The sequence below is a fragment of the Lasioglossum baleicum genome, unplaced genomic scaffold, assembly GCF_051020765.1.
Source record: "Lasioglossum baleicum unplaced genomic scaffold, iyLasBale1 scaffold1707, whole genome shotgun sequence".
In the NCBI taxonomy this organism is placed as follows: Eukaryota; Metazoa; Arthropoda; class Insecta; order Hymenoptera; family Halictidae; genus Lasioglossum; species Lasioglossum baleicum.
In genome coordinates, this window is record NW_027470766.1 from 10,743 (window position 1) to 32,395 (window position 21,653).

Sequence of the window (21,653 nt, forward strand, 5' to 3'; positions counted from 1 at the left end):
TCGTTGTACAAATTATAAATGTTATTTAACACTTATTTAACTCTGATTTATTTGGAAAATCGGTATTAACTTTATCAAATGCGAATGAATATTTTCAAAAATTAGAAATACGTCATTTTGACTCTTCTAGTGTTACACTGGAACTACCGATTATAAAATAAAATAGAAATATAATTCGAACCGCAAAGGGTTAAATTGCCCTATTTTTTAGCTGAAGTAGATTCTAAATAAAATATTTAAAAGTGTTAAGGGCTGTTGGTAACAAAATTGAAATATAATTCGGACCCCAAAGGACTAATGAGTACCCAAACATAGCTGTCATAGGTAATAGTAATTTTAGTGATAGGATGAAGATAAGTAAATATTAAGTTGGGGGGAAAACAAAACCATTTAAAATTATAAAAATAATGGATTTCTTTTTCCCCAACTTATCAATTACAGTTTCATCCCAATATGGATCGAAATTAATTTTTTTGAAAGCAGATATATTTCTAGTAATAGCAAAACAGAAAATTCTGAGACCAATCATTTTGACTGAATCGCTGGTTCCAGTTTTATTCAATGTAAGCTATAGGTATAGAAGATAAGTAAATATATTACTTACAATTTCATCCCAATATGGATCGAAATTAATTTTTTGAAAAGCAAGCATGTTTTTCTAATAATTGCAAAACAGGAAATTCTGAGACCAATCTTTTCGACTTAATTTCTGGTTCCAGTTTTACTCAATATAGACTATCAGATACGTATGCAGTTTTATCGAAGGTATTTCAAATAAATTCTTTTTCTTATCCAGATGCTGCCAAGATTGCTGGCTGTGCTCTGGACAGCACTTCCTTTAGTGCTGTCCCAGAGCAACTACGCATCGCAGGGAAACAGTATCGAGTATCAGCCAGGCTTACCACCTAGCACAGTGTTGAACGGCAAGGTGACCAAACTGGACGACATCTCGTCGATGATATTTCTGAATCGCACGAAGGCGTACCTGAACTGCAGCCAGGGCAGCATGCAGGTTGAATTGAAGTTCGAGGAACCGTTTTACGGGGTCGCCTACGCTGATTTCGATCGTAACAGCGCCTGCATATTCAAAGGACGCGGATCGACCAGCGCCAAGTTGGAACTACCTCTCAAAGGTACGAACGTTTCTTCTCCCTTTCTGTCTCCTTTTTTTCCCCTCCTTTACCCCTTTTTCACGCAGTATCTCGGATTTGCTAGTCCGTACGACACACGCACGATTTCCTACACGTGCTTTGCAGGATTCCATGTTTTTACGAGCGTGATTCGTGGCTTGGAAACCCACGCGAGAAATATCCTCGCGTTGGAAGTTACGATGGTTCCTGCTATACCTTCGAGAAAATTCGTTTTATCCGCTGCTCACTCGTTTTTCTTTCCCCGTTTCGGTAATAATTTTTATTACGATAGTTTCCGCGTTTGTATATATTTTTTTTTTATCTTTTCTTTTCACGTGTATCGGTATCAATCGATAGAGTTAAGAAGACATGGTTGATTGTCAATCTTCTAATCGGTAATTGAGTACTATACTATTTATTACTATTAGTAGTTAATACTCTAGCAATTTTTTATTTTACAGTATTACTGAATTTTCGTCCTTGTCGTTGTTTTAATTTTATTAGAATTTTGTTAATTATATTAATTTATTTATATTATATTTATTTTTGTTTTTATCATTTGTACCAATATTTATTTCGTACTACTTCTTATTTTAGAATTTTGTTACAACAACTATCTGTTTAATAATTTTTCAAGATGTAATTCTTAGTTTTTAAATGTTTAACAAATTTTGTGACACATATGTGTATCAATATGAAATAAGTTATTGGTTATTTGTTATTTCCTATTTTATATTCTTCTTTCCAGATTTTTTTATCATTCTTTTACTAAATTTTCATATATCGGAGAATTGATTAATATATAAATTAAATGTCATATTCGAATTATTTTTATAATTCTATATTTTGTGAGAATCCTTGTATTCACAGTATCCGAATGTGTGAATGTGTTCCAATTGCTATGATTGTATATATGTAAATTATTTTCTCGCTTATTTTCTCGCAACATCAGCTGTATATCATAAGAGAATGGTTGTTACACAATAGTCAAGGTGATATCGATATATGCACGTATCTACCTTCACAATCCCACAATATTTTTATTATTGTTGTTAGTTTATGCAATACACATTTCTATAGGAAATAAAGTAATGGAAATGAACAGAGGTTTCTTTACTGTTAAAACAATATATGAATATAGCTTTTGTGTACATCGAATATTGCATTTATTGCACATGTTTCGTATGTGCATATATTTCTTAGATAAAGAGACTAGTTTTGAGAAAGATAGAAAGTACTTTCAGTGATCGAAGTCAATAATTTGACACGAATGTAATTTGTATAAATATTAAGTCACATATAAATACTTTAGTTGTACATTAAATTTATCTAACATTGTGGATAAATTTTTAACTGCATTACTAATAAATATTTACTTTAATAAATCATGTAAAATCATTGAGATTTTTTAAGTAAATAATTTCGAAGATCCACATGAACTGAATAAATTTAAATATGATTTTATAACGTCATATGACGTAGGAAGATCACTTTATAAATTAATTTTAATAAAGAAGTGGTACAGATTAGTTACAAATTAAAAACAAAATTTATTACAATATAGTTTAAATCGAAACGGATAAATTTTCTTGTACTTATTATATATTTTTTAATATACAACTACCGAATTATTCCGAATAAACGTGACTAAAGATTTATTTTCTTCTTTTTGAAATTTTACTAAGGCGTCCTCGATGTTTCATAATTTCTTATCAAAATCCAAAATTTATTTGTGACAAAACTCTATTTGACATAATATTTTAGTTCTGACAAAACTCTATTTGAAAAAATATTTTATTTCTGACAAAACTCTGTTTGAGAAAATATAGATGACTTCAAATTCTCATAAAAGGATGACCTTCGAAAAATATTAACGCTATTAGCATATCTGTCAAGCAACTTTGTCCCAAAGAATTTTTTTATAGTTTCATAATTGAGGAATATACTCAAGTATTCCTATTTAAGTCTCATCTTGCATAGTTGTAAATTTTGAAAACGTATTTCTGAGAGATACAGAGAATTATGCAAATAATGGAAGTATAACAGGGCAGTGGAAAATTGATCACCGCGATATGTATACTAATTGGTTAATAAATGATTCGTTCAATATTCAATCAGTAGCTGCTCGATATTAAAATTTGAATTGCCGTGCTGATCTCTCGTGACAGGGTAGAAATTGAAAAATCAGCAATTTCAGCAATCACTTAGAATTTAACTACAGATCTGTAGGCAGATAGTACTTCAACAAACTGGAGATTAGCAATTAGGATAATTGAACAGTTCAATTACCGGAGATAATTTCGAGTGATCAGAAGCAATCAGGCCTCATCTTCGCAACGGACATTTATTCCTCTTCTAACATCGAACATCAGTTTTCATGAAAGTGCTTTCAAATTGGGTTTTGAGAAACCGCTAGACCGAGTAACTAATTCGTTCAGCTGTCAGTCAATTATGTCTTTAGAATCAGTGGGAGGTATATTATGAAAATATTATTTCTCCTAGTCAGTCTGGACAAATAATAAATAATGTGTAGAGGAAAACACGTTTCTAGATTTTGAGTTTTCATATTTGTAAAACTACTGGTTTCAAGTTGGTATGGCAAATTACCCAAAAGAGAGTCTATTTTTCAAATTTTCATTTCACTTAATTTTACTTTCCTAAATTGTGACACAAGCTGTCATTAATCAATTACTAACTTTGCATATATCATTTCCTTATCGAGTGTTTTAATTTTGTAAATTAACCCTTTGCGTTCAAAGATTTTTTGGCTACAGAAGAGTAGAAATTTACAGATTTTCTGCTATAAAACCGACGTTATTTTTTTGAGTGGTAAATAAAGAATCGTATAATAGTTAACACGTAAAATTGTATGATTTCCATAATTTTATGGTTGTTATAAATGTGATATCTTAAATGGGATATATTAATTAATATGGGTCTTCAAAATTTTATGGTAACTGAAAAAAAAGCAAAGAAAGATTTAAAAAAATTTTTATATTATATTATATTATATTTTTATATCTATTTATATCATGTTAATGCATGTTTATTTTGATCCATAGTAAAATTTTTAATATTCACAGATTCTAATAAAAAGGAAAATAGTGTTTATAATAGTATCTATTTTCATTTTGTATTTCTATATTTTGTATTCTTTGAACGAGTCTTGCAAATAAATTTATAACTATTAATACACTCAAAGTACATTTTATACCATAGTCAACACAAATATGACGTCATGGTCGTCTTCATAGAGTTTTGGTGTTGTTTGCTTTCGCCTATAGTGAATTCCCAGTTTCAAATGCATTAGTTACATATTTGTATAACACTATACTGGTGCCTTCATATTGTATCGCACGTTTTTCAATGCTTTCTGCATGCTGGATTGTCTGATACTATTGTCATTGCGTTAAAATGATCATTTATTCCTCGTCCGAAAGTAAAATAAAATATAAATAGTAAAGAAATGATATACGTAATGTTTAAGTTTGATAAATCAATTAAAAGGTTTAACTAAAGAATATTGCATACAAAATTTTTATTCTAACAAACCATTTCTTAGGCAATTAAATTATGAAACATAAAGGAAGCATAGATTTTTGTTTTTGATAAAATTGCAAGTATCTAATTTATTGTAAACTATTATTATTTTATTATAAGTTAATAATAACTATTACTTCATTCGCAATAATTTATACATTAAAATAACTATCAATATAAAATATTTATATAAATTATATAATATTATTAAATATATTAATTACAAATAAAAGCTTATTCAGCCAAAAGGTATTATTATTTATTAATAAATATTGAATAAAGTTGCAAAATTTGATAGCGGTCATATAGCATAAAATTATTGTTATTAATGTTTAATAAGTTGGTGGTAGTAGCATGCTTGGTATCATTCTAGGTGATGAAACAGTTTTCCCTTATCTTCTTATCGTTCTAGATACATTTATATCAGTAGAAATACAGTTATACTGTATACAAATCAGGATAAATATTTTTATATGCCTGTGCACTTAAACATATGTGTTTATACCTTCATATATAAGTAAAAAGTGTTTCTCATATTTTATTCTCATAACTATTCAAGTGATCATCATAGTGAAATATGGATCTGTCAATTGCGTTGATTATGGGCGTATATTATTATAATATTAATTACTATATATTATTATAAATACTTATCTCCATACTTGTAACATGAAACCAGAATTGGTACCTATAGAACGTATGAATAAAATTAATAGACCAAAAAATAGAATTTTTAAATAAAGCTAAATAGTTCAATTATTTTATTTTATTTGGAATCGTTAAATGTGAAAAAGTGCCACGAGAAATTACATCACGAAGATATTATAAAGCTGATTGATTATTTCACCAATTTTTGAAGAATTGCCTAAAATCAAAAATATATTTTCTAAACGAATCTCTATATATTACTTATACTTAACCTACATAGATTTTTTACAAAAACACTATCATTAAAGAAAGAGAAGAATAAACGAAACTATGTCAAAAGAAGAAAAGGACTATCGACTACGGTTACTCGTGCTAACATGGAAAAATAGAACACAATAACAATGTACCAGCGGTGAAGAAGATAATAAATCACATTCTCTACCGATTCATTTTATCCAATGTTAATTACTCATGCTGCCAATCTAATAACATTTGAGCTTTATGGGTTTTTTGGAGTATCTTACTGACTTAAACAAACTCGAAGAACTAGTATTTACATATAGGAAACTGTGGCTCCCATAATACACGATTAAGAAGGTGTCAAAATGTCCTGTTTTCCTTCCGCGATGATTGACGACTGTTAACGAGCATCCAATGCCTTCTTGAAACACGTGTTAGACGACTCGTGTCGGAAACACACTGATTGGCCGATAGTAAAAAGATACCAATTACCAATCAGCGTGTCTAACGAATGGCCCTCATTTTCCAGAGATGAAGGAAGTGTATGGTAGTCTGTATCATGGTGAACGGAAGATGAAGTTTGGCAACGATGCGAAATTTCCTCCAGGTCTAACTCCATGGTCATCGGACCGTTACAGCAGACTGACACTTCAGGAACTCCTGATCTATGATATATGGAGTGATCCTTTTACCAGCAAACTCAAAGACAGTGTCGTTGCAAAAACATCGTAGAAGCAGCGTTCTATGTCTATATACGTGTACAGTTGTTTAGAATGATAGAGAGTGGTCATAAATTACTGCACGGATACTAAATATTCTACATATATGCCATATTAAATTAGAATCCTGCGATGGTCTCGTTGGACAACGAAATGACCATAAATGTCGTTGATACTCGGTATCAATTGCAGTTTGTTATTGTAAATGTTTGACGATAAATTATAAAACGTAAAAGCATTTATCGTTGACCAATTTCAACATAGTTCATTAAATATCATTAACTATTAAAAGGTTTTTGTAAATCAATAATGAAAGAATCTATTCGAAATAGATTTGCATTATATCGTATTATATTATTTATATCGTATGATATTTATATTAGTTATCTGTTTGAAAAATTTTCAAACAGAATAGATAGATATCGTTGTTTCGATATCTAATAATTAGCCTTTACTAAAACTTTATTAGATTAAAATAAACATCGATTAAAAATTCGTATACATACACATATACATAAAATATAATATTTTCGTTGTTTTCCATTATACAAAAAAATGTTTTTCCATTATACAAAAAGATTTTCTTTTTAAAGAGGCGAATACTGCCACGAAAGTAATGTTTTTCGAGATCTCGAAATTATTCTCATTTTTTTAAATGGTATATGTTCTTATGACCACAGCATTGTAGCCGATATTAGAACAAATTCATCCATATATAATAAGCTCAACCTTTGACCTTTAAGAAGAAAATCTATTTCGCACATTTTTTGTGTCATTAAGAATAACGAAAATATTTGATGTTCTAATCTTACAGTTCTCACTCTATATATAGAATTTATCAAACGACACTGTATTTGAGTGTTCCTGCAAGAAGATCACTTTATCTATTGTATATAATGTGCAGAGTTCAGAAATTGTCCCTTTAAAGGCACAGGTGTGGCCTTGTTCACTTCGTCTAACTTTAACTTTCACACTCTCAATATCTCCACCTTTAGATTCTTAGTGCTACTGGCTGAGATATTGGCAAGATAAGTTTTATTGACACCCTTTTTGTCTTCTATCAAGTACTTAACATTGAATATTCATACTCTGTCATTGCATTCCATTTGGTTTCGATGTACATATTTCATTCATTCTTTTTATAGTATGATTCACTTCGTAAAATGTTACATGTGACACCCTTTGTCGATAATGAAAATTTGAGTGATTTATCTTCGTGATTATTAAAAAAAATTAATTTATTACGTTAGCGACACGTCGAAAAATCGACTGGAACAAAATATCAAAATCACAATCTAGCTTAAAAACTATTTAGAAAACTGATTAAACGTATCCTTTTGATATCCCTTTGAATTCAATTCCTTTTTTATTTAAAAATTTGAATAAATCTCTATTTAATATCCTATTTAAACCTAAAATTCCTAAGCATAAACAGATCGTTCTAGTGCAACGTTACAGAGAAGAATTTAAACTTTTACGATGGTCATTAAGTAAAGAAAATGTATTTATCCGTCTAACAATGTGTGTTTACACGTTGCAAAGCGGTCGATTGCAAAGAAGTCTATGGGTACTTTATCCATCGTGTACTTCCTGCGTTATACTCTTAACTTTCCACTTATTTTCATCGATAAAACGCAGTTTCTTCGGGAAAAAAGTTGGAAATCGCGGAAGAGATCTGAAAGTAGAAAGTAGATCGACCACTTTATCGTCTTGAAGGAAGAATCACTTTATCGCTCGAAAATTCAACTTTCACGCAAGAAATAAAATGTTGATAACGATCGAAACTATCTCTAGTTGGTCGATATCACGTCGGAGACTTAAACATCGAAATCTGGAGACGATTGTATACAGTCACTAAGTGAAAGCACTCGAACAATCTGAATTCTAAATTCTTAAATGAAATGTGCAAGTTGGTTTGAAATTTTCAAAATGATACTGTATATAATTCTTTCATTTTTCTATAAATATGAAGACATACGTCATAGAAAATCATTGTATATTAATAGATAAAATTAAATATTGAACGAACTGCAAAAGAATATTGAATTTGATGAAAAGAGAAGGAAATTAAATGATTGATTTCACAATGATCATTTGGTTAAATTTGATAAATGGGGAATGAAATTAAATGATTGATATCATAACGATCATGTAAACAGAAATAATAGAATCTACGCATTTGTTCATAACAATAATTACCGATGTATTTATAAATGGAGGAAATGTTTCTATCAAATCGATATATGGAAAGTTTGAAATTTCTATTTCATGTTAATATATTTTTTAAACAGTAATGTTTGTGTATAGATGCTGTAAAATGATAATTTCTTACAGATGAAACAAGGAAGAACAATATATTAAATTGAACATAAAAAATTAAAACATTAAGAACTTGTCAATAAATTTTTTCATAAACTTCTTTTATGTCATGTCCCTTTTACTTCATATTATAGAGAGTTTAAATATATTCTACACGAAATAAAATTTTCAAACGCGAAGTGCTGAAACTTTTATACCAGTGAAACACACATTCTCCAGAATTCTACAGAATACTTAAAAAAAATGTTATTTTACTTGGTTCAAAGCGTTTTAAATTAACATTCAAGGTATCTATACATAAAATAAACCATTTGAACTACTTTGAAATACATAGAAATAATATTTTATTCATTTCGAAATATTTCAGGATATACAAATTAAGAACAAATACAAATTATTTATTTCCACGAATTAAATCCTTTTAGAAGACGTGTTCTTCGAATATCACGACATTTTGAACGACTAATAATCCACGAAAGAATTGATACATAAAAATAAACAAATAACGAATTAAAAATAGAAGATAAAGAGAAAAAGATAAAAACACGAAAGAATAAAGACAGAAATAAATATATAAATAATAAATAAAAATTAATAAATAATGAATTGAAAATAGAAGTTAAAGAGAAAAAGATAAAAATACGAAAGAATAAAGACAGAAATAAATATATAAATAATGAATTAAAAGTAGAAGTTAAAGAGAAAAAGATAAAAATACGAAAGAATTAACACAGAAATAAATATATAAATAAATAATAAATAAAAATAAATAAATAACGAATTAAAAATAAAAGTTAAAGAGAAAAAAAATAAAAATACGAAAGAATAAAGACAGAAATAAATATATAAATAATAAATAAAAATTAATAAATAAGGAATTAAAAGTAGAAGTTAAAAAGAAAAAGATAAAAAATACGAAAGAGTAAGGACAGAAATAAATATATAAATAATAAATAAATAATAAATAAAAATTAATAAATAATGAATTAAAAATAGAAGTTAAATAGAAAGATAAAAATACGAAAGAATAAAGACAGAAACAAAGAAACGAGTTGCAATTGCAGAATTAGAATTAGCACGTTGCATGGAGAGGAATGTTCAAAGTTTTTTAACAACCTCGACACGGTCTCATTTTACAAAATTCCAAAGCTAGAAGAAACGTCACATCAGCCAGACAGCTTGTCATCCCTAATGTTCGTTAATGTTCCAGGATGCGGCACGAGGCAGGATCCTCAACGCGTGTTCACAAACAACGTTGTAGTTCGCTTCCATCCTGGCCTAGAAATGGACGGGGACGAAGTTATTACGATAGTTTGCAGATATCCACCGCCTGTGGCGCCAGCTCCGCCGGCTCCACCTGCCAGCATGTGAGTTTCCTACCTTCCATATTTCTTTTTTACCCTTCCGTTATTCGCTTCATTTATGCTTTTAATTTTTTCTTCCGTCGCGATACGTCGCGGTAGAATTTCATTTGCTTCAAAAATATGCTCGCGGGTAGAAACAGTTGGTGAACATGTTTCTGCGAAATTTCAGCATTTGGTAGAACCGCGAAATTGAATTTATAAATCGCGTAGCTGTGTTCAGTTATGAAAGTTTTGCGTTATGAAACGCTTTTAGGTTTTTAATTTAACTCTCCTTGATATGCTGTTGAAAAATTGTGAACAGCTTAGGCAAATATTGTTTTGTTACGTTAATTATGATTATTGTAGTTGTATTCTTATTGATTTTTCTCGATGTTTATGTTTGTTTAGTTGCTTTTGTTCGTTTCTTTTATTTTATTTTTGTATGTAAAATTGTGAATCGACGATGAAAGGATAGTTGGATTGAACGATGTGTTTCCAGAATAATTTGCTTGTAATTATATATTGATTGACTCGATCTTATTAACAGATATTAATTAAAATATTGTAAAATATAGTACTTAGTTACATATGTATACATGTGCATATATCAAAAAGAATAATTAGAAGTTAAATTTAGTAAATAAGATTTCTTGTATTCATGGACTAAATTAAAGAATTAGAAGACCATAATAATATTTCAAATAAATTTTATAAATTTAATCATGATTTACTTAGAGTTTCAATTTTTATAAAATCATCCCATAAGTTTATTCCGCGACGTTATTTACATTCCTCGTCGCATTTTATAAATTATATCGATGATTAACGTCTTTGTTAACAAAATAGGAAGAAGTCGTAGAACAAAATAGCGACTACATTTTTACTTAATATTCAAAGGTTTATTCGAAATTTAATTTTAAATAGTAAAAGTAAAAACCGGCGTGAACTTACATGACCTAATATATAGCGATACAAAATGGATATAAAATAATATAGTGAACTTAAAAAATTTGTAATTTACTTAATGTTCGTAACATTAATGCGTAAGTAATTGGACTTTTACTATATCTACCAAAAAGTATATAATTCTCCGATACTAATTTGCATAAATCATTTTGGAGACCAAAATCAGTTTTAAACGAAAGCATAAACCTGAGTCACCAAAATTTCAAAATTCCTCACGTTGACTTCAATTAATAACATTTATAATACCATAATAAAGTGACTGCGATTATTTTTCATTTACTATATGCACTGTTTCGCAAATTATGGCTGGAACTAGCAACGATAGCTGCCAGTTGTGCTGACCGCATAAACAACTGTTAAATTGAAGCTATCGTTAACCTAGATTTGGTGCCAAACATTTAGCGTGTGTGACCACGCAGAGGCTGAGCAACGAAGCCTATAACAGCTGGCTAGTTACCTCGAAAAAAAAATGATATAATGACTTATGAATAAGTGCAACAGAATCCCATTTATTTTTATTCCAATTATTCGAACGAAATTTTAATTAACGCTTAATTAACCGAACACGTGTTAACGCCTATTATACGAGTTTCAGTTATACACGTTGCTTGTCTCTCATCTAGTTCAAATAAATTGAAATCCATTTTTAAAGTTTCGTATAAAACCTGCTTTTCGTTGCAAGTAACGATGCAAGTCACATCTAAATGTGAACCCTTATCACTTAACATTAGGTTTACGGGGGTTTTTTGTATACCTATTTCTACAGACACCCGTCAAATTTAGGGTAAAGAAAACCACATATATTCTTTAAAAAACAAACGATGGGTTTAATTTGAAAACAATCGTAATATTAACACACTTAATATAAGTTAATTAAATCGGTTAATATCGTATAATTGAATCAACCCACCCGTCAAATTGACGGGTCCCGTAAATCTAGTGTTAAATAGAAGATCGTAAATGGCGACGAAACTCGATGAACTTCTATTATACGAATTGTTGATTCACCAACGAGTTAGGGCAAATTAAATTCTACTGTAAGGTTTCACGTGGGATTCAAATTTACTGTACAAGCAACGATAATAATGACACGAACGTGAACTCGGTTTATTTGAACGGAAAACAAATAGATGGAGGTGAGAATCAGTGAACAACTATTATAGGAACTGGTTTGTGTAAATGAAGTTCCACTGTGTTATATATTTTCTAGAAATTAATATTTTGGATATTAACTCGATTAACTCTGTCGCAAACTCGGTAACTGTGTTGAATAAACGTATTATTTAAAAATAAATCCAACCATTCATCTAAATTAACGGTATATGTTTTAGTTTTATCTTATTCGTGTTTAATTCTTATAAATTTGAAAAATGTAGTATCATTAAAAATATATTTTGATGTTTCATCATAGCTTTTTTTATTTTTAGTTGCTTTTTAGTCAATGCGAAAATTCCAATATTATTTGGGAATTAAGCAAAAGCGTCTTAAAAAGATTATTTAAATAACGAGAATTCAATAGCAAATTTAGCGAAGAAAATTGTAAAAATTTGACGATTTTTAAAATATCAAACGTTTTAGTAGATTTTTATATTTCATGTAACGTATACTTGTATTACGTTATTTAAAGATTAATTGTTTGAGCACAGAACTTATGTTTCATAATATGCAAATCAAGTGAAGAAAATAAAAATTTTAATGTATACTTCATTTATTTAAAGTATCGAGTTGTAATATATTACGTGTATTTTATTATATAAAAACATAAATTCATGCAATTTCCTGTTACATAACTAGGTCATCTTCAGGAATTTATATAAATCATCTTGTAAAAGTGAAAGGTTTAATGATGCACAAATCAAAACTGGAAATACAACTTTCTCCAATGAAACTTTCTCCATTTTCATTTCAGTTCCTCGATTTATCATTATCGTCTCCAACTTATAATTTATATAGCCTTCGAATCAATTAACTATACGTATAATTAGTTACAACGCGTGATGTTATTTATAAACATATGCAAGTAAATTTACGATATTCATTCCTGGCAATATTCTGTTTAGTAATTTAAATAATTCCAATATGTTATTGGAACAAATAAAAATTTTTAACATTAATAATTTCAATTGTAATGATCAAATTACCATTTTACGAAATTGCAAAATTACGCTATCTTCTTTATCAGTACTACTACTACTATAATTATAGTACTGGAACATAACAAAACAATATTTAACACATTGAACGCCAAGTCTACTTATTTTATCTTTTTATTTACTAGCCAACGTAAACCTAAAAGTTACAATATTATCATTAATACTACCTAACAATTACTAATCGCATTAATACAGTTCGTCACGCAAATATAATTAATATAATTAAATTTACAACCTATGTTAATCGTTTTTCTGCTCTTAACACTAGGTTTAGGGATTTTTATATATCTATTTCTACAGACACCCATTAGATATAGGGTAAAGAAAGCCACATATTTTCTTTAAAAAACAAACGATGGGTTTAATTTGAAAACAATCGCAATATTAATAGACTTAATATAAGTTAATTAAATCTGTTAATATCGTATAATTGAAACAACCCATCCGTCACGTTGACGGGTCCCGTAAATCTAGTGTTAATATAGTATATAAATATGATATTATAAATATATTATAGTATATCATAATAATTATATAATTTTATAATTTTTATATTATATAAAAATTATATTATATTATATAAAAATTATTATATAAAAATTATATTATATTATTATATAATTATTATATTATATAATTATTATAATATTATATATAAATATATAAATAGTATATTAAAATATGATACTTTGAAATATAGTCCATATTTAAAGGATTATAGTCCATATTTAAAGGATTATAGTCCATATTTAAAGGACTATATTTCAAAGTGGAATTGTTGACAGTTTGACCATAAATACCCTTTTACTATTAACCCTTTGCACTCGAGAGGCGACTGTCAGTCACCACCAAATTTTGGAGACCCATATAATTAATATATCAAACTTAAGATAATATACCAGTATGCGTGATATCGATATCAAATAATTTTACGTGTTAATTAGTACACGATTCTTTATTTACCACTCAACATAGTAACGTCAGTTTCATAGCAGAAAATCTGTAAATTTCTACTCTTCTGTAGCCAAAAAATCGTCGAGTGCAAAGGGTTAACATTAACAGTTAATAGAATTATTACATAATCATTCATACACACCTTCCTTTTCTGAATCTTACATAGAACCAATTTAATATGCAATAATAAAGAATAATACTCGATATAATTGTTAACAGTTTGGCCACGCCAGCACCAGCACCACTGCCGGAACCGCCGCTGAAAGGATTCCAGATTCTGCTCATCATCTGCGCGATCCTTTTCCTCTCGCTGCTGCTACTCGGCCTCGGTTGCTCGTACATGTGCCTGAAACGCAGGAACGTTCGCGTGATCCACCGGCATCCATTCGGAAGTGGCTCAGGCTCGGAGATAACAAAACTCTCCACGTCCTCCCTGAGTAATATCACCGTATTCGAGGGCCTGAAGATACCCAGGGCTCTGCTGCACGTACCACCGTCCACCACTGGCAGCGACGCCAACTTAATCGACCATTCGTTGCCCCAGCGATTATCCCAGCGAAAGCTCAGAGGTACGTTACGCGATATTGAACATCGACATAAGCGACTTTGGAATTTCCTTTCGAATATTCCCGTTTATCGATTCCGTTGTTTTCATGTTGAGGTATCGCGGTAAGTTCATTCAGAGAGGATGTACTAATTTTGAACAACACATCGTTGTAAGAAAGAATACTACGTGTCAAATATTTTTTAAATTCTGAACAGTAATTCCTATGATTAGTTATTGGTAAAATTGTATAATGTTTTGAGAACGAAATATTTTTTTTAGTAATTTTTTTCTGGTAGTAAATTTTTGAAACCCAGTTAATGAAGAAAGTCAAATTTTTTGGAATTGTCATATGCGGCATTTTTGTAACAACCACAAGTATAATATTTCGTAAATATTTTTCACTATTTAGATAAATATTCTTAAATATAAATTATATAAATTTTAAATAGCAATTATGTGACATTATATATTATATTTCTATTATGTTAAAACTTTGATATAAAAAGAGCTTTATATGACAATTTGAATCTCGAATAGACTAAATATCTAATAGATGTTTAAATAATTTCCAAAGAAAATCAAAATTCGTTAAATTTTAGAGTAATAAGTAATAATTGACCCTTATTGGAAATGCTTTTAAAAATTTGAGGAAAAGTTCTTATCTTGTCATGAATCATTAATTCCAAGTTCATTAAATATAGCGTTGGTACATAAACACTGTATATTCATTTTTTGATACATTTTATAAACCCTGAGTAGACAATGTATGATAATGCATGGCAAAATTAAGTACATCTGAAATATTTTTGATATTTATACGTCCTAAATTTTGGTATGATATTCTTGAAACACTAAGTATTAAAAATATACTTAAAGGAAGGAATCGATTTTTTTTAAATGTCTATATATGAACGCCCCCTTTGGAAAGTAGAGGATATCGATAGTGGAGAGAAGGCTGAGTATTATAGATGAGGTGGATTGAATTCACCCCTCGTACTGCAATTTATTTTTAACTTTATAGAACAGTGGTTAACACAGAAGTTTAGAATTTTATTGCTCAAGCAACTGAAAACAGCAATATTTATTTCACACTTCTATACTGAATTCTAATTTGTGCTTCTTACTGCCTTTCATATATTTGTATTAGAAACAAATAAATTTCCTTACGACACTGTTATTGTTCTAGTGTTTAAATGAATAACAGTATATATTTGCATAATGTTAATAGTTCATATATATCATATAATAAGTAATAATGAATAAGATAAGTATTATATTCTTAATTACTGCAAGTCATACACAACCTTCCTTTAAATTATTAAATTGTCTCTTTAAATTACTTTTATTCTTTCGATGTAAATTTCAAAATCCTTATCAAAGGCAATATGTATAACATTAACTAAGCTTTTAATCGATATAAATGTTGTTACAAAATTAAAAGTAGAACAACAGGAATAGAAATCTAAATAATTGTGACAGAAATTGTAATCTTAAAAAATTGTAACGATGATCGTATCATAGAAATTTGTCATTTATAGAAATCAAAATATTTACTAATTTTGTCAATCTTTATATTTGTCTTCATTCTCATTATTAAAATTTTTTTAATTTATGTAGGATAGTAATAGTTTGAAATGGATTACAAATTAAAATAGAGTATATAATAGAGGACGCATGAGTTATTTTTTTAAATTCTAATCAACCAAATTTTAATTAAATACGATATTCGTTTTAAAATTTCTAAAAATATCAGAAACCTTCTTCATATCTTCTACTCGGTTATAATTAGCGTATTAAAATCTTATTCTTCGAATTGAAGACTAAATCCATATATGAATAGAGTAACTATTGAATATTAAAAATACCGTTGAGTGGCACAGATGGGCACATGGTATACTTGACATACATTTGTCAATATTGTTAGATAGAAAGATGACTCTACAAATTGAACTCACCATTAGAAGATGCTCCCATAAATAATTTTCTACTTAAATTAATAATAAATACTAAGTGAATAATAAATTTTCTTACTGCAATGATCCATTCGCACATTCAAGCACGTGAGATTTGATTTCATGAACATACATTACTCGTGTTCAAAGAAATAAATAAATTTCGATGTAAATAGTTAGATATTTTTCTATTATATTGAAAATTAAATGAAAAATTCATCAGATTTGCTAACACATGAAATTAAATAAAAATGGTTTTTACCTGCTAATTAAAGTCTTAATTAATATGAATAGAGAGACCTCATATACATTGTTTTTATTTTATATATATAGTTAAAATTAAATTATACAGTGTATTTCAGAACTTTATCTACCTGAATGTTTTCATTATTTAAAACAATATGCGAAATGCATACTACTTATAAAAATTGCAGAATTTAGGATAAATAAAGTATATGATATGCTTGAATTTTTTATACGTGGACATGTAGCAAAAGTTTAGAGACCAATTTTATTTTTATATATGAAGTATCCAATATTTTACGCTCGAATTCGATAAATTGAGATATTCCGAATAAAATAATATATTAATACGAAGAAGCGTATTAATAATAATGCAATAATAGTACTAGTATAAATATATAAACGTAAAATAGGCGTAAATTCAGAGTATAAAAGTATTAAAAAATACATTTGAAAATAACACTTTCACGTGTTTCTTGAAATAACAGAAATATTTAAGCGAGTGAGGTTTATAAGACGCTCGAACGTAACAAATATTTAAGATTGAATGAAGAAGAAGGAGAATTGACAGAAACAGTCATTATTTCTGCATTTACCCTTGAAAATATTACCTTTGACAAGATATTAAAAATGTCCAATAAATATCGAGAGCGGCGATACACCTAAATTGATCGAAGAAATCCGCAGTTTATTGCTACGATTACATCGAAGCTTGGAATTCGCCATTCGAGTGTTACTACCCGTTGCCATAAAAATAGATTTGTTCGAAAGTATAGTATACATAAGCATACATACAATATCCATTTACATTTCGCTTTACATTCGATAAATTCAAAAATAAAACAATATTTTTGGATACATAGTTTCATCGTAAAGAAAGCATATCGTCTATACAATAATATAACAAAGATAAAAAGAAAAATATCACAGTCATATCGTAAACATAGCCATCGCTAGTCACAATAAATTTTTATAAAAAAGAAATATCGTAGTTATATAATTGTCGGAAATAATTTTTGAAGTTGGATTAAAACTGCATATCACTTTTAGAAATTGTAAAAATTATAACAAAATTTATATGGTAATCGAATGTCTTGAACAATTGTGTAAAATAAGAATGGAATACAGCAATGAGGAAAAGATATATTTTAAAATAAAATAGTTTATAGAACGAATTAACAAATATACTGTAGGAATTATTGGGGTGGGTGACAGAAACGAAGACGTTTTAATAACAAAAGTGGTTTATTTAAAATAATTAGTCTTTTAATTTATATTTTGTACACTGACATCGATGACTGATCTCTCAATTGAATACTGTTTTGAAACTACACAAACTTACACTTCTATTTAAACCTAAATTAAATAAGAACACCCCTAAATTTTCACTCGATGATAAGATTCGTCTCTGTCATAAACATTAATTAAATTCGTCCTAGGCTCTTTAATTTATTATGTATTAAATTTAGAAAATTATTATTTTTAGAATGTAAAATAATTTATCAATTTAATTCAAATATTATTATTTTTGTAAATTAGTTTATATTTTTATTATAAATTTTTTTAGATTAATACCTTATATTTTTACTCCAACAAGACATCACTCTTGACATTCATTCTGAGCCGTACTCATTCTGAATTATCACGAATAATTCGTAATAAATAAGAATTATTACAATTGACCTATCACAATTATTAAAACATTAACTGGGCCATACTCATTCCGTTCCAAAACACTATGCTACTATAATAACTTGTAATAAATAAAACCTATTATAATTTACCTACCACAATTATTAAACCATTGAAAAACTGTTTAATTCCTATCGCACATTTAAATAAAATCCTACTTTACTGTCCACAGGTGGACGAAGAACCCTCGCTACCAGTCTCCTCAGCAGGTTCCTACGACAACAAAGTATTCGTTCACCATGAAACGCACCAGCGGCAAGAAATGCGTACCAGTAGTTCCCTCTACTCCGAAACTGTCGCTGCAGAAGTGGAAACATCCTCGATGACAGCAGCAAACACCTCCAGAACCGCAGTGCCACGTCACATGGTGGCCATGCCGATCGAACCTAAATTCGACGTGCAAATGCGAGTAAAGAAGGCACCACCACCTCCTCCAAGTCCGTTGCCATCCGAATCCGACATCGCGAGCGTAGCTTTGGAACGAAACCTCACGACGATCCTAGAAAAGGAAGAATCCAGCCTCACGCGTAGCCTAGAGAGTCCACCAGCCAGGATGACCACTTTCTCCTACGTCCCTGAGCTTCATGGACCTCCAGGAGGCGCCTCGTCCACGTCCACCATCTCCAGACAGCAAACACCACCTGTCTACTCGCGAATCTTACGAAAACAAGCCGAAAGAGAGACCACGACCAGTACTAGCATGCTTCAAGAACGAATTCCGTCGCCGTCGCCTGTCGAACAACCACCCTTGCAACACCACGAGATTCGTAGACCAAGGTCTCTGACCTCCCTGAACACGGAGCTAACGGAAACGCGTTCCCTGACGGAAGTGACCGATCACACGCACGCTAAGTACAGAGTGGCCAGCATCTTAGCCCAACTCCTCCTCCACCTCCACCAATTGTCCCCACGGTGACCACAACTCACACTGCAGTTCAGCATCGCGAACATCGCCTGTTCCGCGAGGAAGTAACGGAACCTCTAGTAGAACCCCAGGTTGTCGCACCAAGACGTCCAGAGATAACCACGCACGAAGTGGACGACGTGTTCCTGAAGACAGTGACAGAGAAAAAGACCATCGAAGACGTAGAACGTCATCGTCGTCAAGTAACGGAATATAGAACCAAGCCACCACCACCGGATCCCAAATGGGACGTGACCATCAGGAACTATCCAAAGAGAATCTCCCACCGCCTCCACCCGAATGGGAAAACTTCTCTGACGTGAGTTCCAACTCGAATCTAACCATCACTAACGAACCAACAGGACACCACGCTGACGGACCGATCGACGAGGAGCCAGACATCAACATCGAGCCTACGTACACGGCTAGAGCCGAGATTCCATGCAGACCACCTCCGGTAACTCATCGTTCCGTAGACGAAACGGATTCCGATTGGTTCAGTAGACTATCTCGCGTCTTGGACCCTCGTTACGCTTCCGAATTGACAGACGAAGAACGTACGAAATGGCGCGAGATTATCACCACTGACAGTACCTTGAGGACTCTACTGACAGAGGCTGTCGTGAGAGAAGATTACGAGTTGATACGAAAGGACGCTAGATACACGAACCTGTTCGCACCAGCGAAATGGGACGTGATCATTCGCATCCTGGGTCCTCCTTTGACACAGGCTGGTTCTACTTCCTCCTCGACGCATGGGAAGAATCACGGACAACGGTACAAGAGGTCCAAGTCCTCGGAGTGGGACACTAGGTCTAGAAGATCGTCCTTGCCTACTTTGTACGAATACGAAAGCGACGGAGGCAGCTCTGCTCGTACTCAAAGTCATCGGCTACAGATGTCACAGTCGGCTACAGCTATGGGTCAGTCGAATCGTTTACGTAGATTGGGATCGAGTCACAGAGGTACAGGTGGAGCTAGCGAAGTGGACGTGAGGTCCATGTCGGAAATGACGGTCAGAGATTTCGCTAGAGTGGACAGAGACGACTTGACGAGCTTGAGTTCCTTCGAAGGAGCTGATTCGTTGGTGAGGTCCTTGAGTCAACCAGTTTGGCCAGGAGTGGCTCAGAGTTCACCGAACACTGGGGAATCCCGTCAGGCATGCTGGATCTTCCTCCTTGGGCTGCGGAAGAGGAAGGGACCAGTTCCGTGGAGACTACTCCAGAGTGGTAAGGAGAGAAACGATCGTTTGGAGGTTCTGGCGTCGTTCGACGATCGCAGACAGGGATCCTCGACTACCAGATCCAGTCGATACATCGAGAGGAGCTGAACAGCGTGCATGTGACCGAGAGTCAAAGGAGCTCGAACTGGTTTCACGACGACTCTGAGCCGGAGATGCAGATCTGAAGATTTTTAACTAAGTCTGCCTTCTATCCCAGTGTTACATCTTTTTCAGTGTCTTCCTTCCGGTTTCTGCGCTTGAAATAAGAAATTCTAACTACTATGGTTTGTAGTAGAGGTTACGAGTATTAATTAGTCAAGGTCATCAAGAAAAATCTGATAAATTTAAGCGTGATATAGATGGTAGTAGGGAGAAAGAGATTAGGTGATCGAAAAGGTAACTTTTTCCTTAGATTTTCTTGGAGTATTTGTATTCTTTTCTTTTTCACGTTTTATGTAGCAATTCGAATGTTTTATGTTTTTATTTAAATATATATATTAACCCTTTGCGGATAAGAAACGAAGTTAACGATATAAGTAATTAAAAATAACATCGATGACAATGCTAAAAATTATTTTTCGCTGTATTCTAAGCAGCTTTCACTCTAAGAAATATAAAAAATTCCCACGTATATTATGATATTTTTGACCCACAGAGGTTATTACTATTATAATGGAAGAAAATGTTTTGGAAACATATAAATCAAATTTGATTCGTGACTTATCATGAGAAATCTAGGAGTATTCGTTTAATATTAAATTAAACAAGAATTACGCGTATAAGGAACGTTTAACTAATTCAAATGCTTTTCCTTCGTTGCAGTGAGTTTTATAAAAGCGTTATTTTAGAAAAGACGCGTTTACAATTAAAAGTAGATGTTAAATGCACAAAAATCTTGCCACGTAGAATGTAAGATGAAAATAAGGGTTTTAAGGATACGTCGCTAAACATTGTTCTTGAACGACTGATACTCGTAACCTTTACTATAGTACGCAGATTTCTTTCTCAACTGACAATAACTTTTCGATGGACATGACTTTTTTTTTATTTTTGTATCTTTCGTCCTCTCCTTTCTATTAAT

The 21,653-nt window shown here is 30.9% G+C and overlaps 1 protein-coding gene across 1 annotated transcript; it reads left to right on the forward strand.

Moving 5' to 3' along the window:
* Positions 1–796: 796 nt before the first annotated feature.
* Positions 797–20,757, forward strand: LOC143220897 (uncharacterized). Its single transcript, XM_076446466.1, is given in 10 exon segments — positions 797–1,133; positions 9,807–9,963; positions 14,232–14,550; positions 14,552–14,581; positions 18,619–19,318; positions 19,321–19,620; positions 19,623–20,456; positions 20,459–20,577; positions 20,579–20,669; positions 20,672–20,757. Coding segments are annotated over 10 exon segments (2,973 nt in total).
* The last annotated feature ends 896 nt before the right edge of the window (positions 20,758–21,653 follow it).